At 41.1% G+C, this 25,284-nt stretch overlaps 1 protein-coding gene across 2 annotated transcripts in view; it reads right to left on the bottom strand.

The window, feature by feature from the left end:
* Positions 1 to 25,284, bottom strand: part of dnah6 (dynein, axonemal, heavy chain 6) — a 91,003-nt gene that overhangs the window by 6,730 nt on the left and 58,989 nt on the right. For both annotated transcript variants that reach the window (XM_074628798.1, XM_074628797.1), the window contains exons 59-76: positions 21,900 to 22,096; positions 21,261 to 21,464; positions 20,199 to 20,324; positions 19,882 to 20,046; positions 18,554 to 18,621; positions 17,583 to 17,763; positions 17,207 to 17,386; positions 16,873 to 17,106; positions 14,081 to 14,216; positions 13,705 to 13,877; positions 12,395 to 12,585; positions 12,112 to 12,272; positions 10,695 to 10,783; positions 7,917 to 8,063; positions 6,557 to 6,695; positions 812 to 931; positions 497 to 618; positions 44 to 173 (exon numbers count right to left, since the gene is read on the bottom strand). In XM_074628798.1, the coding sequence (XP_074484899.1) occupies positions 44 to 173; positions 497 to 618; positions 812 to 931; positions 6,557 to 6,695; positions 7,917 to 8,063; positions 10,695 to 10,783; positions 12,112 to 12,272; positions 12,395 to 12,585; positions 13,705 to 13,877; positions 14,081 to 14,216; positions 16,873 to 17,106; positions 17,207 to 17,386; positions 17,583 to 17,763; positions 18,554 to 18,621; positions 19,882 to 20,046; positions 20,199 to 20,324; positions 21,261 to 21,464; positions 21,900 to 22,096 (2,763 nt within the window). The remainder of the gene's footprint in view (positions 1 to 43; positions 174 to 496; positions 619 to 811; positions 932 to 6,556; positions 6,696 to 7,916; positions 8,064 to 10,694; positions 10,784 to 12,111; positions 12,273 to 12,394; positions 12,586 to 13,704; positions 13,878 to 14,080; positions 14,217 to 16,872; positions 17,107 to 17,206; positions 17,387 to 17,582; positions 17,764 to 18,553; positions 18,622 to 19,881; positions 20,047 to 20,198; positions 20,325 to 21,260; positions 21,465 to 21,899; positions 22,097 to 25,284) is intronic.

Here is a 25,284-nt window from a genome sequence, read left to right as displayed (position 1 = left end):
TGTGGGTGTTTGCATGTGTATCTGTGTGTGTGTGTGCATGTACCAGGTAGCTTGGCTAAGATGGATTCAGCGAGCTCGCAGACTATGTCATCGTTACTTTTAGCTCCATGGCCGGCGGATGAGCGAGGATTTACATCCAGTATGGTGCTGATAAGAGTCATGGTTTCTTGGCGCTGTGGAGGCAAACATATAATAAACACATACACACACACACAAGGAAACATTATTGATATTTCACAGTTGCACTCTCATGCTCTCTGAATAAAAATGCTTTTATAACTGGCCATAAACTGTAGGAGCAGCTCCAGATTAAATCATGAATAAGCCCATAAATAATGGCATTTACTAGGTAAAATGAGCTACTTAACACATTAGCCCAGCAAAACAAACTAAATCAAAACAAATAATATGTCAGTTCGTTTACAACATCAGCTCATATGAGAAAAATGCAGATCTGTATGTTTTTCTTCTGTAAGATACTGCTATTGTTCCTCACCTGGAACGCCAGGTTGGCATTCTCATGCATGCCAAAGACTTCAGGATCATTTATGATTGGAAGACTCTCAATGTATCTCTTATATTGCTCTAGTTCATCTGTCTCTGGGGCATAGTAGATACCTTAAACACACAAGGGATAAAACCATTAATCCAAAGAAAATATACAGTATATAAGCATGCACCAAGACAAATCGACTTTTGCAAGCACACACACCTGCTATACTGAATTCTATTATTAAGTGATCCTGTTATTTTGTCCATGCCCTCTATATATACAAGGAGAGAGAGGAGAGAGCCTGAGACTGAAAAATACCTGAGGAGGAATAGGCATAGCCAGGCTCCAGGGTTTGAGGTGAGAAGAAGCCTTTAAGGATTGTCCTGAGGCAGCGTTGGTCCCAGGCGTCCGTCACTCTGCCTCCATATGTGATCTCACCTGGGGAGACACACACACAAAGACCACTTAATGTTATTAGTCTGGATCAGTGTTTCTATAAAAGGAGGTGCTGGTTTTAATGACCATCCCTGCTTTAGTCTTAGTTACTTAGTGTATAGTTGGTGTTCGAGGGGTGACGAGCCATTCCGTCTATCTAGAAAAACGTTTTTCCCACTTTCAAATTACACACAATTTCCCCAAAAGCCCAGATGTCTCAATTTTCCACCAGTACTTAAACGCAGCATGCATTTGTGGATCTGTTTGAGCTGGAGACCGTAAAAATAGTCTCAAAACTCCACACACAAATGTAACCTGATCTGTGCATATCAGGCGATCCGTGTGCACACAGGAAGCTTTTAGAAAGTGAAAATAATCAGATCTGTGAAGATGAAGTTAAAAATCGGTAAGTAAAATATTAATATTCATTCAGGTTGTGATGTGTGCATTTGTAAAACTGTTTTAAATGAGTTCAAATTGATTGGTATTTGTGTGTAGGTTAGAACACGCATTTGTGAGTACTCAAAATGACGCACAAATTGTTGTACAGATTTGTAAGTCACGTAATACAAATTGGTGACCATTTTGAGACTAATTTCACTCCATCGTCAACCTGTATAAAAACAAGCAGTAGCAAACAGGTAAAAAATGTCGGACACAGCACCAAAAAAAACACAAATATAGTAAGGCCAAACGGCAAGCAGTCAAAGTTCGTTCCAAAATAAGAGTGAATCTGGGGTTGGCTTTCACCCGCTGGCGAGCACCCTAACCCTCGTTGAGCCGGGGAAGATGGGCCAACTTTGAATGTTGTGCTTACAAACCTCAACCGACAAATCCTACGCATTGTACCTTAAATAACTAGATTTACCGCCTTGCGTTTGAATGCCTCTGCTAACCAGGGTAGTTAAAGTTTACATCCATGTCTGTCCAAAATGTCATCACTACATCATTTTATCCTGTTATGTTTGTGTAACATTTTCATAATTAGCATAAGAATTCTTGAGTTATGGCCAAAAATGTGTTTTGTGAGGTCACAGTGACCTTGACCTTTGACCACCAAAATCTAATCAATTCATCCTTGAGTCTAAGTGGACGTATGTGCCAAATTTGAAGAAATTCACTCAAGGCAATCCTGAGATATCATAAAAATGGAATGGAAGTAAGGTTACAGTGACCTTGACCTCTGACGATCAAAATCTAATCAGTTAAGCCTTGATTCCAAGTCGACGTTTGTGCCAAATTTGAAGAAATTCCCTCCAGGTGTTCCTGAGATATCACATTCACGAGAATGGGACGGACATGAGGTCACAGTGACCTTGACCTTTGACCACCAAAATCTAACCAGCTCACCCTTGAGTCCAAGTGGATGTTTGGGCCAAATTTTCTGAAATTCCCTACAGGTGTTCTAGAGATATGGGTTCACAAGAATGGACCAGACGGACGTACAAACAGACGGACATTTGGAAAACTTAATGTCTCTGGCCACGGCTGTCGCCGGTGCGAAGGCATCAAAACTTCAAAACATGCATATTGCAGCTTTAAACTCCCCAGTACCTTAAAGTTCTATAAACAAGCATGGTGACCTACTCAATGGTTTACCAAACAGAGACAGATATTGAATAAATTGTGTAAATAAGACAGCGATGTATTCCATCCTCTGCTGAGAGACCAAACACAATCTGAATTCTGACTGATTAAGGTAACGGTTATGACATTTGAATGGGTTGATTACAGTTATTGGAAGAGGCTTTAATCTGCTTCTAATGCGGAAAAAACTGATACAAGATAGAAACCTGTGAGTCTGTTCGGATCAATCTAAAAAGACTCCTCTCTTGCATTTCTTGTCGCTATTTTCTTTAGAAACGCACAAAAGTTAAAATATTCTCAACCTTTCAGCGCCAGGGGCGCAGTCGGTCAATGTCAAACTTGAACCAGGCAGCTAATCAAATCAAGCAAGTGGTACAACTTTACCACTTCCCTCCTGTTTTGATGCCGGTAGATGTGGTAGCTAGACTATGAGAAAGCTACGGAGTATGTGATAGGGAAAGGGGAATCCATATCTCATGTTGTGATAGTTTCATGTAGGATACTGTATTTCAAAAAGAGAAAGACCACATTTTTTACGTTAATCACATTTGATCACCCGGTTGCAAGCACACAGCCCAGCTCCACAGACACAATGCTGTTTTGCCTCTCAGCTTTGCCAAGGCGTTTTTGAAGCGGCTGCGCCTGTAGCGACGCGTCTCGGTGTGATTAGCCCCTTACTGTTAAATATGGGCGAGAAAGGTGGGGGAGAGAAATACAAAGAGCACTACAGACTACAATGAATGGCTAAGAGTTTAAACACGCTAATACAATAAAAATCATTTCACTCACACAGCGATGTAAAAAAGATAATAGACGAATCATTGACGAGTGTGAGCAGTGTCTCCGGCTCTTCATGTAATAATGCGCAGCACAGAGAGGCGTGTGTGGGGCTAGTAGGAAATGATAGACAAGAGGAAAGGAATTGTGCATAGCTGAAGGGTAAATATTACCAAAGAGTAAGATGAAATTATACTTAACACTAACAATTCAACACTTAAAATCCAAGTTTTTTGTAAAGACACAGTTATGTAAGACAGTAAGGACGGAAGTGAGTAATCAGACAAATCTCTGCCGAAGCCTTTAGTAAGCTGCAGGCGTGGTGAAGCTGGCAGAGAGAGGAACTGTTCTTTCTAAAAGAGGAAAGGCAATATCATGCTTGGTTTGAGCACAAATTCTTTCACTCAAAGGGTGTGTAGCTCTGGCACACAAGAACTGTTAGAATTAAGGATTAAACTAATAACACGGTGGTGTGATAACAACAACGGGAGACATCAATTTGATGGCGGAGTGGCGCGCTCCGCTGAGACTGAACGCAGCACATAATCATTTGAAGGTGTAATTGAAAACCAGATTAGGAAAACAAATGAACTTTAGAGATATGATGAGTTATTGTTAATGAAAGGGATCCCTCCGTCTGCTTTATAATGACTCTGAAGACGTCTGTTATGAAAGTCCAAGACAAAGAATATTAAATCAACATAATTCAATTCAATTGAAATTGAATTTGTGTCCATATGTGTGCCCAGAATATATGACAATAATACAACTACATTAAAAAAAAAGCTTTCAGTTTCACGTGTGAAATGTGTATGATCAAGGAAAATTAAAATATAAAAATTAAAACTCCTTTGACAATGAGTTTAAACTCTAAAGCCTGCCACAGTTTGGTGCAGGGCTGCTTGATTATGGCAAAATTCAAAATCACGATTAGTTTGGTCAATATTGAGATCACTGACTTTGGAAACATCATGCATTTAGAAAGAAACTTTTGAGGCTATAGGCTACTTAATAAATACAATGTACCCTGGTTTAACCAGGAGGACACTTAATCTCAAAAAGTACGGAAAAAACTGAAAAATTGGCTATTAGAATTCATCATGAATTAATCAAAACAAGGTTTAAAGTTGAGGCTAATAATTGTCAATGCTACACAAATGTAGAAACAGCAGAGCACCTGTTTTATGCTTGTGATATAATTCAAAACTCATGGAAATCCTTGCATGAAAGGCAGAGCTCCAAATATTAATTATATTTCCAAACTATCCAGTTAGGAGTAATCTTGAAGAACCAGAACATTGCATTTCCAGTTAATAGGAAAAATCCCCCGTCAGAAAGTCATGTGGAGGCACAGTTTGACTCTCACAGACACTCAAGAAAATCTGTTCTGAGGCAAATTACATCACTGGTACAGGCAACGTGATGTAAAAAAAACGTTCCCCAGACTAAAATGTTATTTTATTGTTAATATGTTATTTTATTTTTTTCTCCACAATCATCTGGCAACTCCTAGACCCCAGGTTGAGAACCACTGCCTATTGCTTAGCTTATAGTGTTATAATGTTACAAAATAAAACAGTTATTAGATATGCACTTATGGTTTTCTTACTTTATGTGCTCATCATTACATTATGAACTTTTATTACATTTAAATAGTTACATTATGTGCAATTATTACATTATGAGTTGCTACAGTATTTATATATTATAACAAAACTATTATGTGAAAGGTGGCACTTTCATTTTCAAATTGGCAAACAACGTGCTATAAGTAATTTTTTTTTAATAATGGAAAAGGACATTTGAATTACCATTTATTTAAAAAATGTCAGGATTTCTGCAAGATTTCTGAAAGATATGACAGAATTCTTTTACAGAAATGTGACATAGACTTCACAAAGAATGGATTGCTGCCGCTGATAGCACCATGAATTGCGCATCAGTTGCAACTGCTAAAACCGAGCTACGGACTTTTGAGGCATTCCTAAAAACATCAGGCAGGGAACTTAAACGTGACAGAGAGAAACTGTATTTTGGATTTAATATGCCATGATCACTGGACATTTTGGGCGTACACCTCTCATAAATGTGCTTCAGTTACCAACAAATCTCTGAAGACGCTGATAATTTCACTGTAACTGCGTGTGGCTATTAGCGCCGATCTTTGTGAATTGGATTGTTTTTGCAATGAGGCTCATTTACATAAAAAGTGACCAATTTTGTGCCAAATATTACTTATTTTAAATATGTGCAAATAGCAAAGGAGCACCGATTCGCTATTTGATTGGCGGCGCAGTTAGAAGTGCATTTCATCATTTGTGGGTGCTTTGAGAATTACACCGTTGCTTTTTGTCTGATTTGTTCAAGTTTAGTGGCCGCATTTAGTGGCCGTTTTGTGAATTCACACCTCAGTTGCCAGTTTCGTAGGTTCAGTTATCTGAAACTAATGCAGTTTAATACAACAGTTCTGCAATAAATTCTGCTTTCATCAAAGTTCTAGTGTTCAGTTTTTGTTAAAACTGTTTTAGAGCGATGTGTTGATTAAACTTTTAGGTCATTTTGGATGATGCAGTTTGCGATGCTGTTGATTGTATTGTGTTATACTGTGAGGTGTTTCTAATACAGTATTTAGTCTACCCTCATTGATGTAAATGGTGTGGACCCTGTACCGTTATGAATGCTTTGATTGTCAAACTATTTCATATTACAGTTCTTAACAGCCATAACATTTGGATTTCTTTATCTGCTGTTTGACATAGAAAAAGAGCTTTGCTGTGCATAGAAGTGTTCTTTTCATTTTACTTCTACAAGCACAAATCCAAGAGGAAGAGAGCAGCAAATGTTCACTGAGTGAGTTTTGAACAAACACGGGATCACAGCTGCAAAACGGAGTGAAATCGTGTTACAGAACTGCCCTGCTTTGTGAAATCGGCAAACACTCTGCGCCTCCCCCATTTCACACAATGCTGAAAATGTGTGTGTTGCTGGCAAAACAACAGTGTGCAGTCTGTGCCGCACACTGGCAACACAACAGCACTGCCTTAGCGACAAAAAGAGACTGTTTCCATCCACAAATCCTGCCTTGTTTAAAGCCAAACAATCTCAGGTTTCATGTAACCCTTTTCCACATTGTACTTTACAATGTTGTATTTTCAGAGCCAACCCCCTAATACACCAACTTGTACTGTACATGTATGTTTGTAGACATTTAGACAGACCTGCATGCAAACACACACACTTCTTCCTGTGTGATGGCTTCCCTACCAGTGATGTAGATGAGAGCGTCCCAAGGGATGGTGCCCTCTTTGCAGTAGAGGTTGAGGTTGAGCAGAGCGCACTCCCTGTCACTGTCGTTAAATTCATAGCGGATGTTCCAGCCCAGAGGACCAAACTTCTTCCGCTCCTAAGACACATGCAAGACAACACACAAATAAGGACATACGAAGAAGCACAGGCACACACCCGAAGTCCCGCCCCTTCCTGTGCACCACCATGGGACCTTATTTTGGAAAGAAATATGAAGGGTAGTCAACGGAGAGAGATCTTTTTTTATTCCGTTTGAATTGATCATGATTGTACATTTAAAACATAAATTTGCAAGTCAAGAAAGTCTCAGTTTGTTGTAAAACTCTGAAGTATCAGAGTGTGAAAACACGTAATTAAAAAGACTGCACACCCAAAAGTCACGCAAGGGACTTTTGGGTGTGTAGTCTTTTCGCTGAAGCTACGATGCCTGTGTGTTTCGTGCTGGGATGTACTCAGTCACTCGTTATTTCGCTTCCCGGCTGATAACAGTACCAGGAGTCGCTGGATAAAAAAAACATCAGGTAAGATCGTAAAATTATATTTTAAATTTACAAACATCATATCTATGATTCATGGCCTAATCAAACAGGAACAGAAAAATATTTGTCTCTCGCCGTTGACTACCGTACATATTTTTTCCGAAATTAGGTCCCATGGGGTCCACCACAAAGGGCAGGACTTCGCCTCTCTGTGGCAACGTCGGTGATCTCCAATGTGTTTGCGAAACGCCTCCTTCCGTATTTTTCGGTCCGTAATTTGCCTCAATAGGCTAAGATGACAAAATTGAATTTTTGCCGCGGATAACCGACAGACTGTATGTGTGCCACAGGAAATTAGCGTACATCCTAACTTTATGTGGAATCAGCAAATTAATAAACTAACTGATGAATGTAATACAGCTCTATTTATACATTGTTTTCTAAGCGAAAAGTTTGACAGCATATTTAGCAGTTTTATGAACTATATTGCGAATGAGCCACAATGCATCCACTCTATGTTAAACAGCTGGCATGTTACAAATGTTAGGTAAATATGCCGTCAAACTTTTTTCACTTGGAATTTTTTTTTATAAATGTGACTCGTCAAACATTAGTCTGGATGACGAAAAACAGACAGTGCATGTAGCAGGTAACTTTTCTCCCACATCTGCGGCGGTGTTTCTATCTATCAGTAAAGACCTGCATATCCTTGACAATAGGGGGCATAATCAGTATTCTATACAGATTTACGGACACAAAACAAAACCCTATGGAAACGAGGCGTAAAACATGTACACAAAGCAGCAAGTATGTGTGAGGTGTGTGAGACAGTGTGTAACCTGGATGATTGCATGGAAAAAGCAGATTCCGAAGATGATCTTCCTCCACTGGCGTCCCAGAATGTGGTCTTCAAAGAAATTGCTGGGGATCTCTGTGAAGGCCCGTCGCATGTTGGCTCTCAGGCCTTTAGGAGGCTCATTAGTCACCTGGCAACAACAACACAGAGGCACACAGGGCTCGATGGCTGCTATTGAGAAGACCACAGTGAGTTCTGCTCTGACTGCCAACATTTCTGGGGCTTTGCTGGGGTCAATCTAATCCTCAGTAAGCCTAGTTATGATACCTGTAGCTCTCATGCAGTTCTCCCTCATGGAAACTTATGTATAAATCCCTCTCATCAGAGGCCTCATTTATAGCTGTTGCTTTCGCACAAAAAAAGAGCCTGAAATATGCATACGCTTCTTTCTAAGCATAAATTGTGATTTATGAGAAAAAAAACAAAACAACCTTGACAGGGAAATGTGTGCACTAGGGCTGTCAATTGATTGAAATATTTAATCGGGATTAATCGCATGATTGTCCATAGTTAATCGCGATTTATTGCAAATTAATCACACATTTTTTATCTGTTCAAAATGTACCTTAAAGGCAGATTGTCAAGTGTTTCAAATGCTTGCTTTAATCTAAATTTATGTATATATCTGTTATTGGAAATCAGTGTGCTGACTTGACTATGACTTGCCCCAAACTGCATATGATTATGTGGGGAGACTCTTGGGTACCCATAGAACCCATTTTCATTCACATATCTTGAGGTCAGAGGTCAAGGGACCCCTTTGAAAATGGCCATGTCAGTTTTTCCTCGCCAAAATGTAGCTTAAGTTCGGAGCGTTATTTGCTAGTATGACATGGGTGGTAGCAATGTAGTTTCATATGATGCCAGCATCTTCACTTAAGCTTTAAAACTGAGCCCGCTACAACCTAAAAATCAAGCAAGTTGCATTAATGCATTCAAGAAACTTGTCCCGTTAAAACGAATAAGCATTAACGCATTATTATCACGTTAACTTGACAGCCCTAATTAAAATATTCTTGCATATTATGTACTAAAACGTTCAAAGCTCTATGTCATTAAATCTTTCACAAATGTTTCTCTAAGCTGCTTAAAGGAATACTTCCCCCACAAAATAATCATTTGTATATCAATCACTCCCCCTGTATTACCATGTATCTCGCATGCCTCCAAAGTGAGCGGATAGCAAAAAAATGGAGAAACGTCTTGTGAATTGAAGTAAATGGTCTCAATCTTGCACAGGCTTGCTACTGGTCCATGTGAGTCCAAAGTGTTTTAAATAATAAGGTTTTAGTGAAGATACATGTGTTTGGGAAGTACTGACAATACGACTGGATAAATGAGGGTTGGATCATACTGCACGATTTGTGTGAGAGTTTGTTAACAGACATTTTGATAGTTTTGCTGTTGTTAAACGCGGCCTCCGCTTACTTCAATTCATCAAGACTTTTCTGTTTTTTGATTATTCGTTCCCCGTGGAGGTATGCGAGAAAAACAAAGTTTTCTTCAAGAATTCATGGTAACACGGGGTGAGTAATTGATATAAAAATTATTATTTTGTGAGGGAAGTATTCCTTTAAGCCGCTTAATTGGAGAAACATTTGTGAAAGATTTAATGACATAGAGCTCTGAACATTTTAGTACTTCATTTGCAAGAATAGTTTAATGTTAGTACAGCAATTATGTGGCATTGCATTTACTCAAGATGGTCTTGGACCAAAACTTAGCAGTGTTGAAATTAGGACTGACGTGAATATGCCTCCAATTATTCTTGTTTGTTGCTGTTATTTCAAGTTCTTGTGGCGCTGTGGCTTGTCCTAGATGATGTACAGCTTCATGATTTTTGCCAAAATCCACTATTAAAAATTTAAGTGAGCTTATAGACTTTTGAGCAGTTTCAAAGTTGTTTAACTGCTTGAATCCTAATGCACAGTGCTGAATAGGCTCAGTAACAGCTGAATAAGCAAGTTATGAGAAGAGCGTCTCACCAATGAATTTAAGGGATCTGCGAATGGATTATATTTTGTGTTCATTCAGTTTTACTTACAAAGCCTGTGGAATTAAAAGCATGCAATCCTCAAAAAAAATCCTTTCCTTTTAGGCTCATTTTACCACCACACAGCCTGGCATTACTGACACGGTTTATACTGATGTTGTGACACTTCCTTTTTCGGAGACAGTATCAGTTTCTGCCTTTTGTTCAACAAATTACAAAGCATGCAAAATGTCACATAACCTTCCAATAAAAGGAATGCAAATCACAGCCATTTAGCCCTTTTACTGTACTTATCACAGCCTTGCCCTTATCCCAGCGGACACAACTACAATGCCATTATCTAATGCCTTAGAATACTACCATAAGGTTCCTCTTCGTAATTAATCAGGTTTCTCCAACCTACTATATCTAGAATACACAGCAGTATAGAAATGAATAATTATTAATAGTCTTTTATACAGATGCAATATATGCAGTGCCAACTGTGAGTTTCTCACAAAAGTCTAAGAAGTTACACTCAGTATGTGTATTCAGAAAATTGACTTTCATATTTATTCTCATGTGTTACTGTAGAAAGCTTAATGGAGAGATTGTTCATTTGTTCAAAGCTGAACTATTTTATATTGGAAGTGAATCTGACAACTTTCTTAATCATGGGAACATTAGTCCTGCAGAGCAATCTTTGACATACAATCTTCAAATGAAATGAAGTGAACTAAAGTGAGATTATAGAGTGTTATAGTGTGTATTGTGTGTGTGTGTGTTTACCTTGACAGAGTTCTGTAGCACTGTAACAGGAAATACTTTGGTAGGCATGGAACTCAGAAACAAACGGAAGTCCTCGTGGATTGATGTCTCTGCACGGGAACAGAAAGGGACGTTATTCACAGCCATAGACAAAAGAAAAAAAAAACTAAATGAATGTGCCTCTGAGTACACAGAAAAAAAAGAAACTTGCGTTGAAGTATCTTTTCACTGATACAAACCAAAGGAAACATCCACAAAAACAACAGCCATTTAGTCCGCGGAAGCTCGGCTATGTTGTGTTGCTCATGTTTTCCGTACTGGTGTGTGTTTTTTTCTTTAATCCATGTTGCCGTGAGCAGTGCTCTCAGCCACCATGCATTAGACAGAAGCAACAGTGCAAAATGTAATCACAAATGGGTCACACCTGAAACAGGTGTCATGCTGCTCTCCTTGTGTGATCATACGTGTAGTTAAAGTTAACGCGATAAATAACGCCTTCGTTAACGCAAATTTGTTTTAACGCCACTAATTTCTTTAACGCATTAACGCAACTTGCAGTTTTTAATTAACCTCTTAAAAATCTGACAGCCGCTATTTGATCTTTCAGAGGTTGTAGCGGGCTTAGTTTTAAAGCTACAGTGAAGATGCTGGCATCATATGAATCTAGAAAACCATTGGTACCAACCTACCTAAATAATGCTCCAAACTTACGCTAAATTTTGGCGAGGAAAAACTGGCATGGCCATTTTCAAAGGGGTCCCTTGACCTCTGACCTTAAGGTATGTGAATGAAAATTATTTTTATGAGTACCCACGAGTCTCCCCTTTACAGACATGCCCACTTTATGATAATCACATGCAGTTTGGGGCAAGTCATAGTCAAGTCAGCACACTGACACACTGACAGCTGTTGTTGCCTGTTGGGCTGCAGTTTGCCATGTTATGATTTGAGCATATTTTTTTATGCTAAATGCAGTACCTGTGAGGGTTTCTGGACAATATTTGTCATTGTTTTGTGTTAATTGATTTACAATAATAAATATATACACACATTTGCATAAAGCAAGCATATTTGCCTAACTACCATGTTGATAAGAGTATTAAATACCTGACAAATCTCCCTTTAAGGTAAATTTTGAACAGATAAAAAATGTGTGATTAATTGTGATTAACTATGGACAATCATGCGATTAATCACAATTAAATATTTTAATCGATTGACAACCCTAAAATATATACATGCATTTGCATAAAGCAAGCATATTTGCCCACTCCCATGTTGATAAAGAGTATTACATACTTGGCAAATCTCCCTTTAAGGTACAATTTAAACAGATACAAAATGTGCGATTAATTTGCAATTAATCCTGATTAAATATTTGAATTGATTGACAGCCCTAGTGTGGAAATGTTTCAACGTTGTCTCAGTGTGGTAATACCAGGCTCGGTGAAGGTCTTGATGAGCTCCTCCATGGCTAACATCCAGGAGACAGCCAGATGACAGTTCTGCAGAAACACCCATTTGCCGCTCTTCATTGCTTCATGGATCATCTTCTCTGCTATCGGCCCCTGGCCTTGACCCAATGAGATGGACTCAACCCTGAGAGACAGAGAGATGTGGAAATACCCCTGTGATCATGTGTAAAAACCTTCCAGGGTGCTGGCCGTCACCTCTCACCCCCAAACCTTATAACATCTGTCTAATCTTTTTTTTTTTTTTACCTGTCAATGCAACCTCTTTCTTTTGCAAAGCGCTGGAAGGCACCCATGGGGTCGGACCCTGTGCTGAGAATGAAGATCAGCGGTGTGGAAGGGGACATGTCACTGTAGAGGTTTGCCAGATCTACAGGAGGGTTCTCCACAAACTGCTTCCCTAGGCTGACAATCACAAACTCTGTTGCTGCAAACACCACCTGGACAAGAGTGGGGGAGGAAGTCAATCAAAGAACAACGGGACAAAGACGGGCAGTAAAACAGGAGTAATGTTGTATTCACACCAAGAGCGAAGTAAATTTTCGCCTCGCTTTATTCGTGCGAGTTGGACTGCTGGTGTCATTTGTGTTAATTCGTGCCAGACACACTGAAGAGGAGAAGGGGCTTGTCTCCATAGATACCAACAACTTTTCTTTCCACCATCAACCATAGAAGAAATAACCACTGTTGCTGCGTTGTCCAATGTGTGGAAGTCCCAGATATGTCGGAAAACCAAATGCTGTCATGTCTTTGTTCATAACATCACCCGGCGGCAAGCTGCATTAACATACAGTGCCAAAAGGATGCCGAAATAACTACATAATGATGCTGATTTGTAAAAAGTCTGAATTCATGCTCTGTCAGGTCTGTCCCGTAAGACAACAAGCAAACAACTTTTAAAATGCTTGTTTTCTGAATGGAGTTCGGATTGATCAGTGCCAGGCTATTCTAACATTGCAGCTGCTCCATCAACATTCAGCATAACGTCATCGAGGCATAAATACGGCGGCAACGTTGTTGTAAATGGATCAAAAGTATGTAGAAATAACAACATAAATCATGCTTTGTCAAGTCTGTCCGCAAGACGACCAGCAAACAACTTTTTAAAATGCTTGTTTTTTGCATGGAGTTTGGTTCGATCAGTGCCAGGCTATGCAGCTGCTCCATCAAAACTTAACATAACATGATCTAGGCATACATACGACAGCAACGTTGTTGTTTAAACCATTGACACTTTATGGTTTATACACATACACAGAGTTTCCGATCTCTGATGGACTTTCACGACACAGCTTCACAAGAATTTCTTGCTCGACTTATAATATTCGAACTCCTTCGAATACGCAAATGGCGCATATTTCGCATGTTCGTGTCGCATCATTCGCGTTGCCTGGCGGGAAATCGCGTCTATTCGCCTCTTTGCATCGACTTTGCATATAATGGCGCCGTGCGAAAAATTCACTTTGCGCTTGGTGTGAATGTACCGTAAGGAGAGAGGGACCAGAAAAAGTTATTGCAGGTTTAATAAATATCTTTCTACAGACATCATCTAAGCTCACCTGTTCTTCAACAAAGCTCTTGATAAGGACTAGCTTCTGGAAGGCCCCCAACCTCTCATTCCAGTGGCCTCTGATCCTTCTCTCCTGCTTCACCTCTTTGGACTCCGTGAGAGGAGGCAACTCTGACACGAAGCCTCCCCAGTTCTCTGGATTAATAGATGCTTGAAAACGTCCTATAGGAGAGGCAGATGTAATTTAATGCCAATGCTAAATCTTCTATACAAATCACTATGTGGTAGAAGGATGATAGAATACCTAAGAATGATTTAGAATATCTAGGCCTGACACTGAAAAATGATGTTGTGCAGAAACAAGATGCACTAAATATGCTGATTCTTGCCAGACTCGAGAGGGATAACGATTGGGTTGGGTTTACCTAGCTCGATGTGGATATGGGTTCCGATGATTTCGTTGGAGATGCCCTTGAAGCAGGGCAGAGTGTCCTCCAGCTCGCAACATGTCTGCCAGTAAAAATCACTCAGCCACGGCACATCTGGCCGCACTGCATAGTCCTGGGAGAAGGAGAAATTGAAAAGGAGACGATTAAAACCATAAAGGAAGGATATGGAGGACAGGCCTTGAGTAGAGAGGCAGTAAAGAAGAATTAAAGGATGCCAATTAAAGTGTACAGAGAGGATGAGTCAGAACATCCAAGGCAGGTAGACGTTGTGGATAAGACACGGTGATTTGAAAAAATTGAAAAGCAGTCAAAATTAGCAAGAGAACCGTGAACGATGGATGTATTGAAGCCGCGTTGCAAAAGACGGGAGACAGAAAAGCACAGGGGTGAAGGAGAGGAAAGGAAGGGAAGCATTAGCATCAGGATCACGACGGCTGAGAGGCAGCACCTCCAGCCTGAATAATGCCATATAAATGAGAGCACATTCTTTTAGCTGTGTGTATGCGAATGTGTCCTGGACGCTTTGCGTCAGGGTGCAGCATTGCCCTGTCGGGGATTCTTTCACAACAATGACCGGCTTGCTGTACATTATCCCTTACATATCTTATCTATAGGCTATACTGTATATCTACAGACTATCAGACTAGGCACGCAAAGGGCATTATTATCATATTGTCAGTGATGTGTTGGTGTTTTTGTTCCCGTGCTCTGCTCAAAGCTGACCGCCAGTACAATAACCTTATATTTCGATGTTAATAAAATGTAGCCAAATTCATAAATATGTAGGATATTACTTCTGACATTCATGTAATATTACCTTGCAATGTCTGCTGTATTAGCCATTTGTTTTCTATGTGTTTATTTGCATATAGAGCAGAGAAGTGAGATCTGATTACAAGTGGTCACTCAAGACACATTCCAATAGCAGGTGTGAACAGACGTACTTAGAGCTGTCCACATGTGAATGCCCGGTCTGAACAGGGCCTAAAGGTGTCATTTCTGTCTTAAGGTACTGAGGCTTTTGCACTGATTGCTCAAGGCCTATTAGCATGCTACATACAGGTTGGATGGACAGCTGAGAAACAGAGATACTCGACTTTTCTTATCTCTCTTCCACAGAAATATTTATTTTGACAACGTCTCCACAGACATATTTTCTCTTATGTTCTTTTTGTCTCTCGCTTACTGTGTGTGTTTCCATCAGTCTCAGCAGTTCCTCAGCCAAAAGAGAGAGAGAGAGAGAGAGAGAGAGAGAGAGAGAGAGAGAGAGAGAGAGAGAGAGAGAGAGAGAGAGAGAGAGAGAGAGAGAGAGACTGCCACTTTGTGACAAAGGACTTTTCTTTTTCTATTAACTCAATCCCAACATAAGAGGCGAAGAGAGTGAAGATACTGCCTACAGGCTTACCTGGGGGGATTTTTAGAAGGGGAAAATAAAACAGCACCTTGTTTATCTGCAGTTAAGAGGATCCAACCAACAAACTGTAACAAATTTCCCCAATTTTCGTCTAATTATAAGAACACCCGGAAGCCAAAAGATATGGGAAATATTATTTTTTTTTTTTTTTCATTTAGAGCTCATGACTAAAAATAGGATGCTATCTCTCTATTCCTGCAGGCAATTAAGCCTCATACCTTACCATTCGTTCTGGCTTCAGTGGTCAAATCTCCTTACTGGCCATTCTGGTATATTCAAACTCTGAACTGATGTAGTTCAGCTATTCAGCTGTTCTTAATCTCAATAACTCTGCAGCCTGTTGCACCAACTACTGCATGTGTAAGTTCAAAAGTAGCTTAGTTTGAACGTAGTGGGGAAATTACGCTATAAATTTGTTAAAACGGATTACACAATACAAGTTAGCATGCAGCGTAGAGTTTAGATTAAATTAAAATTGACACCGTCCCTAAGTAGGTTTAACCCTCTGAGATCCACAATGGACTCATTTTTGTCTTTTTTAGGGAGGGACAGGGGGTCTTTAGGGGGAGATAGCAGATCGGCAGTATATGTAAGTATTGTTAAAATGTGCTGAAAATGTTCATAAAGTACTGATATACACAGTTATATTATTATTATTTCATTAACTTCATACTCATAGCGTGACACACACGCTCGCTCCCTCTCTCTCAAAAACACACTCCCTAATGTTACAGGCTTGCAATACACTGGCTGGCGGAAATCCGTCTTGTCTCGTCTCGTCACCCCAAAAACACATTAACTTTCAAGTAAACAGACAAAACGTGTGCCATGCGGTTACACACACGGTTGCTCTCTATCTTGACTGCACACTCACTCACGTTACGCCAGGCTTGCGAAACACTGGCGGTTATCAAACATTGTTTACATGATCAAATTTGAAACGGTAATACTAATCCCCGCAAATTCTATTAAACCGGTAACCCTTTCATCCCTACTAAGGTCACATAGAAATGGTGTACATTATCTGAAAGCTGGGAACCTGAAGAATAATTTGAATTAGTTGTGTATAAGAGCGTAGAACATTATGATATAAGTATATGATGGTCATTTCCATGCTCTATTATGCCTCATAAATTGTTTTATTGCACTAGTTGTATTTATGTTCTATGTTCTAATGTCTTGTATCAACTTGCCTTCAGTCGCTGCCTCTTGGCCGGGTCGTCATTGTAAATGAGAACTGGTTTTCAATTGACTTATCTAGTTAAATAAAGGTTAAAAAAAAAATCCCCAAAAACAGACAGCTTGTGCCTAACTGGCTAAGCACTTTGATTTTTGACTTGATTTCCAACCTCACCTTTTTCAAAGAGGCAGCTCCTTTTAGGAAGTGCTGCCACTCGGCATCGGAAATCTCGCCGCGCTGCCTCATTGTCTCTACGCACAACATGAAGCTGTAGATAAGCTTGTGCTGCTCGAAGAGGCCACGGGACACATTGGTGTACGAGTTGAGCAGGATCTGGTCCAGCAGGATCTGGAGACGCTCTTCTAGCACGCTGCTCTTCTCTGACGTCTCGATGGTGGAGTCAAAGAGCTGAGGGGGGAGAAAGGAAAGAACAGAAATAAGGGGACAGAAAGATAGTGAACAGGAAGAAAATAAGTAAATAGAACGAAGCCTTGTTACTCTCTCTTACCTGTTTGAAGTACTTGAGGGAGAACTGGTACATTGGATCGATCTCAGAGAGACTGGCAATGACAAAGTACAAGACTGAGCCCCGGGTGGCCACCGGTCGGTAACGCTCCCTTGCGGCGTTGATCTTCAGCTCAGTGGCCTCTGCTTCCTCCAGACGATGCTTTATGGTCTCTGATGTCACCTGAGGAATGGTGGAAACAGAGAAAAAGAGAAACAAAAAGAAAGAAAGAGAGGAATAACAACAAAACAAGAGCAGAAGAGACGTGGTAAAGGAATGGAGGGAAACAGAATAGGGCAATATGAGAATAACAACTAAATTTCCAAACTTTAGTGGAAATGATCTTCGTAGATGATGAAAGTATCCATAAGACATTTACCTTTGACTCCTGGAGAGTCTGAACTAGCTCCTCATTGTCAAGTATATTACCCTCAGAGGTGAAGAGAAGCTTAAGGATGCGGTCTTCGATAGCTTTTAGCTGGTTGCGGTCAGCGTTGATGCGCACGATTAGCTCATTCCTCTGTTCCTCAAGATGTGGACTCTCCAGACGCACAACGTCACTGAGGAGGAATGAAAAAGGGGTTAGTGGAAGATCGGGGTAGAGAAAGAATGTAGGGGGAAAGACAAATAAATCAAATACTAAAAAAGACTGAGATAATGGCAAGTACAAATTATTATTATTATTGAGGTACATAGAGTTGTATAGAGAGGCGAAGTCCCTCCCCTTCCGGCGGACTCCATGGGACCTTATTTCGGAAAAAATATGAACGGTAGTCAACGGTGAGAGACAAATATTTTTTTGATCCTGTTTGAATTGCTCCGTGAATCACACATATGATGTTTGTCAATTTAAAACATCATTTTGCAAGTCAAGAAAGTCTCAGTTTGTCGTAGTATCATTTAGTTTTGTCTGAAACTGCTCAGTGAACTACATCTCTCATGTCGCACATATATATACGTCACCAACACTAGCTAGCTAACTAATTTATCTACATTCCACACACATATGTAACGTTATCTTACCTGATATGCTTTATCCAAATATATGCTTTATCTTATACTTCAACAGTTTTACAACAAATTGCGACTTTCTTGACTTGCAAAATTATGATTTAAATTGACAAACATCATATGTGTGATTCATGGCATAATTCAAATGGGATCAAAAAATTATTTGTCTCTCGCCGTTGACTGCCGTTCATATTTTTTCCGAAATAAGGTCCCATGGTGGTCCACTGGAAGGAGCGGGACTTCGCCTCTCTATAGAAGTTTGTAAATGTGGACCATGTGGTTTGGGAAGAATGCAATATCTTTTTTTTTTATGTGTGTCAATGCATGTACAGTATGTACCTAAGCAGTTGGTCCTCCAAGCCAGACTTGGTCACAGTGAAGTTGATAATTGTAACTTTGATGCACACCTGAAAGGCAACAGGAACACACACACGCAGACACACACATACACAGACACACACACACACACACACACACACACACACACACACACACACACACACACACACACACACACACACAAAGTGAAACTGTCAATTCAAACAGCCACAATTCTACACATGTTCTTCAACTGCCATGTCTCTTGAAACCTTTCATGTGTTTGACAACAAAACAACTACAGACGACTCAAATGGGTTCATGTTGTCTAAGTTACTGCCTTGATGCACTGCTGGTTTGAATTAACACTGGAATAAAAGCTTGCCATGGTGTTGCTGCTCTCCTGGGCTGGTGTTAAATAAAAGGCCATAGCGCAGTCGGCGAGCTGGCAGGCGACTGTATCTCAACAATGCCTGCAAACTGGCCATGGTCGATGCCATTACAGGAAGCCAAGCACTCTTTGTACCAAGGCACAAAGGTTCTTTTGTGTTACTGTTTCTCTTAGTCCACAAAACATGTTTTTTATGCAAGCCTATAAATATCTGGTTGCCATAGCTGTAAACTGTTTGGGATTTCTTCTCAATAACCCATGAGGCAATCAGCAGAAGTGTCTGATCCAAGACTCCATAGTGAACTGGCGTTGTGTCTCTGATGCACAACTGCTGATGCCAGATGAACCTAATGTGGAGATTTACATGAGTGTGTGTTGGGCTTGGTATCGGTACTAGATCCCTATAAAACACTATTTGCCAGAGCATGTGAGCGGAGTGAAGCGTGAGCGAGCGGGGAGTTTGAGTGGAAGGATCTTGAATGGAGCACAGAGTGTTTTTTTTTTTTAAATGTTGGAGCGTCCCCTTATCTACTGCTCCAATTTTGCTCCAGTATCGCTCACACCATGAGTTCGAAGCATGCCCGAGCAAGCCCGACCAGGGGCAATTCTAGGATCAGACCTTTAGGGTGGCTCAGCCCCCAATGAGACTGTGACATGTGTACAGTCAAGGGCGTTCGGTACAGCCCTAATTAAAATACAATGCAGCACGTTTCTTTTTTTTGGAGCGAGCAGTAAGCAATTTGAGTGAAGTGGCCTGGAGCGGCTTTGAGATGGGGAGCGGAGGGAACGAACAGCTCTATGAGCTAGCCAGTGGGACACAAACACAGCCTCCTTTCACATGATGTATATCGAATAAAGTACTCTATTGGTATTGGTATCACTTTTAGGGTACTGGTATTAGTACTGGCATTTTAATTGTATAAACAATATCACGCTTTAATGTGTGTGCTGTCCTTACCTCTGGTAGGTAATGTGGGTTGGCCATCTTGGTGGTCATATAGAACCTGAAGTTTTTGTCATAGTCAATATCTGAGTCTCCGAGTCGGATCAACATCCGTCCACCGGACACAAATGTCTGCTTCAGCAGGATGGGCTCCAGAGCTGGATCGAGGGTCTCCTTTAACTGTACACACACAATATAAGAATGCAGGAATGTACACACTCACAAACAAACGTTAATAAACAAGACTGTCTAATAAAGGCCTCATGATTCAATCTACAGTATGTTTAATCAAAGGAAGTACATGAGCAGTTCACTTAAATGTGTGTTCCTACCTCCTCTAGCAGTACAGGCATGCCCATGCGTATGGCGTTCTCTAGCGTACGGAGAAAGCTCGGGTCTGTCAGCTTGATCACCTTTAGACCGTGCTTGGCCTCCTTGGTGCGGATCCATCGGTTGGCCTGGGGGTGAAAGCAATTACCTTTATCTAATGTGACAAAAAGATGGCCTGTTTACATATTTTGTACACAATAAGTATGGATGTTTGCACTTGTAACACTATAATAAAGGGTGACTGTAGCAATGGCAGCGCAGCGGGAAAAAAACAATACTGTACAGTATGTGATCGAGCTTAATCAGTTTGTGTACAATACAACATCTACTGTGACTCATGTAGCTGTTGACACAATCAGACATGGAAGGCTTCACAAACAACTTGCAGACCCATGTCTGCATCATTCGGTCTATGTAAAGCAAGAGAGAGCGGCAGTACTGAAAAAGAACAACAGCCAGATTTACAGGGATGGACAGGAGAGACAACTGGACTTGTCAGCGGTCAAAAAGTGCATAACAGTAAGCTAAATGGAGGCCATAACATTGAAGCTGTGACAATATTCTGTCTGACTGAGCTGGTTTGTGTCCTTTCGGTGTGGGGGAAGCTGGGAACTGTGAGCGTGTCCTGGGGCCTGTGACTTTGTCCCTGACCGTTTCTGACAAGAAGCTCTATTTTGAGAGAGATTTTTCTTTTCTTAACGCTGGTACCGCAGCCATGCAGTCAGTGTGTTAAATCACATGAAATCCAAAAAGACAAGGAGTTTGTTGAATAAAACATTATTCACTTGTGTTGTAACCCAGTGTCACAATACCAGAAATTTAGTAGTCAATACCATTACAAGTGAAATTCCACGATTATCGATACCCAATTCGATACCATGGTAAAAAACTAAAGTAAAACAATAAATCCCATGTACTTAAGATAAATAAAAAGATAAAACAATACTAGGAGATATTGGGTTTGGGTGTCCTTCCCCAAGAACATTTCAAGTTTTTTTTTACCTTTATTGTTACTAGTTAAACATCTGAAACACATTCTGCCTTGATCCCAGTTTCTAGTTTACCTGATCCTGTGGGTCGATCATAAGAGGCCAGCGGCGGCCCTCGGTCACCAGGATTCCATTCTCCGTAGAGACGGTGTCACGAGGCAGACCCTCTGTGTTCCACTGGCGGATGACAAATGGGTCACCCAGAATGTTGGTCAGGCTGAAGCTGGAGCTGATGGGGATGTCCAGTTCCTGGCACTGTACTATCCACCGGTCAATCAGCTGGGGAAAGGGGGCACACACACTTGCATGAGTGCATTCATTTTTTCTTTGGTTGTTTTGTTTGAAAGATGGTTGGTTTGTGGTGTTTTTTTTTTTTTTAAACCACTTGCTGCACATTTTACAATGTTGCTCCTTTTTTAATCACTGATTTTATCAGTGTATTTCTGTGTTTTAATAATGTACAAAAAGATTCAGTTCAGTGCCATAACAGTATATCTATTCTGCTCTGGGAATTGCATCTCAAAGCAGAAGCACAATAATGAGACATAATTGGGCTTAATTCCCTTTCCTATGGACACTGCAACGTAAAGGGGCGTAGTGCACTGTATTGTAACAAGGTGTAAACTCTAGAGTATGCTCATACTGAATAAGTTGTCCATTCTGAATACCAGATTAAAAAAGCTCTGAAATTGCACCTCATCACACTTTACCTACCAGCTGCCTATAGTGGGAAGTGAACGCTCCATAATAGGCCACACAGGCAGCTGCAATGAAGACATTCCCCACAACGTTGATGATCTCTTGCTCAAACAAGGTGACGCTTTGTTCCCAGCGTACTTGCTCATCACCTAGAGCGGAAGTCAGCTTTCCTGCCCTGGTCAACCGAGCCTGCGTCAGAGCCATGGTTCCAACTTTGCGTAAAGACAGGGGTCACAAAGAGAGAGAGAGAGAGAGAGAGAGAGAGAGAGAGAGAGGAAAAAAAGAATATTAGCAAGGTAAATGCTGGCAGACTTTTGTTTTCTTCAGTTCCAATGGGTAAAAACACCTCCTTAAATACCGAAAGAGATAGCAGAAATAAAAAGCCCCGTTTCCACCACAGGACCTTTCCCTCGGAACTAAGAACCTTTTGAGGAACTCATTGCGTTTCAACTGCAGGGACCAGGGTCTAAATTAAGTTCCGGGGCCATTTTCCGAGGCCTTTTTACCCCCCAAAAAGGCCCTGGTCGTGGGGTAGTACTTTCTGAAAGTACCAGAACATTCGGGGTGGAGTTTGCATAGATGACCGTCGCTGATTGGTCAAACACACACACAGCGCTGCTGCTTCAGCTCGTGTACCGCTTCATTCATGAACAAGGAAGTACTCTAGTATCAATTTAGGAACATTTTATGACGAGGGGAGAATATTTATCTTTGTTTGACAACATTGAAAGTAAAGTTAGGCTCTGTTGTTGGCTTCCCAACGCATTAAAAATAAGAGAGAGAGCGAGATCGTGAGGGTGAATGGCAACATTAGAAGAGGGAGACAGCGCAACGGTGTTGTGAATGAGAGAAAGAAAAGTTATTTTCTGATTGTTTCATGGCAGTTATGCTCTAAAGCAGCGGTCCCCAACCCCCGGGCCGCGGACCGGTACCGGTCCGCGGGTCATTTGGTACCGGGCCGCACAGAAAGAATAAATAACTTACATTATTTCCGTTTTATTTATTATCTGAATCTGAATGATGTTTTATTTTGAAAAATGACCGGATTCTCTCCGTTACATCGTAGTGATACGTTAACGCTAAAATTTAACCCACAAGCTAGCAAAATGAGTAAAAAACAGACGTCTTTGGAGAGTTTCTTTGGGAAGGGGAAAAGGCCCAGTGAAGAGACAGAAGAAGGGCCAACGACTTCCAAGAAAAAGAAAGCTGCATTTAACAGACAATACCAGGAGTCCTACTTAAAATATGGATTTATCGCGACAGGTGACTCCCACGCACCAAGCCCGCTCTGCATACTATGCGGCGACCGGCTCTCTAATGAGGCAATGAAGCCTTCAAAACTGCTTCGCCACTTGGAGACCAAGCACCCTGCATTAAAAGACAAGCCTTTGGAGTATTTTGAAAGAAAAAAGCGGGAACAAGAAGGACAGAAGCAATTACTGAGGGCCACCACATCAACAAATGCGAGTGCACTGAGAGCATCATACTTGGTGGCTAACTGTATTGCTAAGGCTAAGAAGCCATTCACTATTGGTGAAGAATTGATTCTGCCCGCCACTAAAGACATTTGCCGTGAACTTCTAGGAGAGGCTGCGGTTAAAAAGATAGCACAGGTGCCTCTGTCGGCTAGCACCGTCACTCGGCGCATTGAGGAAATAGCAGAAGACATTGAGACACAATTGTTGGAGAGGATTAATACATCACCGTGGTACTCACTCCAGGTTGACGAGTCTACAGATGTTGACAACAAGGCAATACTACTTGTTTATGTGCGATATCTTTATCAGGAGGATGTGCATGAGGATATGTTATGTGCACTATCGTTGCTAACCAAAACCACAGCCACAGAACTATTCAAGTCGCTGGATGATTATATGTCAGGGAAACTGAAATGGTCCTTTTGTGTCGGCATATGCACAGACGGAGCTGCTGCCATGACCGGACGGCTGTCTGGTTTAACTGCTCGGATTAAGGAGGTTGCACCTGAATGTGAATCTACGCATTGTGTCATTCACAGGGAAATGCTGGCTAGCCGAAAAATGCCACCAGAACTTTCCAGCGTATTGAATGATGTTGTTAAAGTTATTAACCACATCAAAGCACACGCCCTTAACTCGCGCCTGTTTGAGCAGCTTTGTGATGAGATGGACGCGGAGCACAGACGCCTTCTCTTATACACAGAAATAAGATGGTTATCCCGAGGGAAATCGCTGGCCAGAGTGTTTGAGTTACGAGAGCCGCTGCAGAGATTTCTGTCAGAAAAGAAGTCACCGCTGGCAGCACATTTCAGTGACGAGGAATGGGTCGCAAAACTGGCTTACTTGTGCGACATATTCAACCTGCTCAATGAGCTCAATCTGTCACTTCAGGGGAAAATGACAACAGTCTTCAAGCTGGCAGATAAAGTAGCTGCATTTAAAGCCAAACTGGATTTGTGGGGACGGCGCGTGAACAGAGGCATATTGGACATGTTTCAAACATTAGCGGGGATTTTGGGTGAGACTGAGCCCGAGCCTTCATTCTCCCAGCTGGTGCACGATCACCTGTCTTTGCTTTTAAAAGAGTTCGAGCGCTACTTCCCAACCACAAAAGACCCACGAACTGCCAAGGAATGGATCCGCGACCCATTTGTCAACAAACCAGGAGAATCCAGCATGTCTGTGCAAGAAGAAGATCAGCTGCTGGAGATCGCAAATGACGGCGGCCTTAAAAGTGTGTTCGAGACAACAACTCTGCCGGTGTTCTGGATTAAAGTCTCGGCAGAATACCCTGAGATCGCCACAACAGCACTGAAAACCCTGTTGCCATTTCCGACATCCTATCTGTGTGAAGCGGGGTTTTCTGCAGTGACAGCAACCAAAACTAAATTACGGAGTAGACTGGACATAAGCAACACACTTCGGGTGTCACTGTCTCCTATTACCCCTAGATGGGACCGTCTCGTTGCAGAGAAACAAGCTCAGGGCTCACATTGATTTAGCGTTATGGTGAGTTAATTTTTTCATGCACTTTATATTCGTTTTTGTGGTGTATCTGTATCTTATTTTTGTAGGCATGTTTAAACGTTACCATAGCGACCAGAGAGCGTTAGGGGGCAGAGAGGATGATACTCATGTTATGTTGTTGGCGCGATGTTAAGAGGACGCTGCTAATAAAGTTGCATATGAGTACACAGTGCATTCACGTTTATTATTATATTTACAATATACCACTGTTTTTATGCCGGTCGTATCATTTTATTTTGTTGTATTTATCCGCCACACCTTGAAGGCCTGTCCGTGAAAATATTGTCTGACGTTAAACCGGTCCTTGGCGCTAAAAAGGTTGGGGACCGCTGCTCTAAAGCACAAATAAATAATCATGGAGACAGACGCTCTTAGTTTCATTTTCCTCTGCTGTA

Source organism: Sebastes fasciatus, chromosome 3 (assembly GCF_043250625.1).
Source record: "Sebastes fasciatus isolate fSebFas1 chromosome 3, fSebFas1.pri, whole genome shotgun sequence".
NCBI lineage: Eukaryota > Metazoa > Chordata > Actinopteri > Perciformes > Sebastidae > Sebastes > Sebastes fasciatus.
The sequence above is the reverse complement of the archived record's forward strand: the minus strand, read 5'-3'. Positions and strand labels throughout refer to the sequence as shown.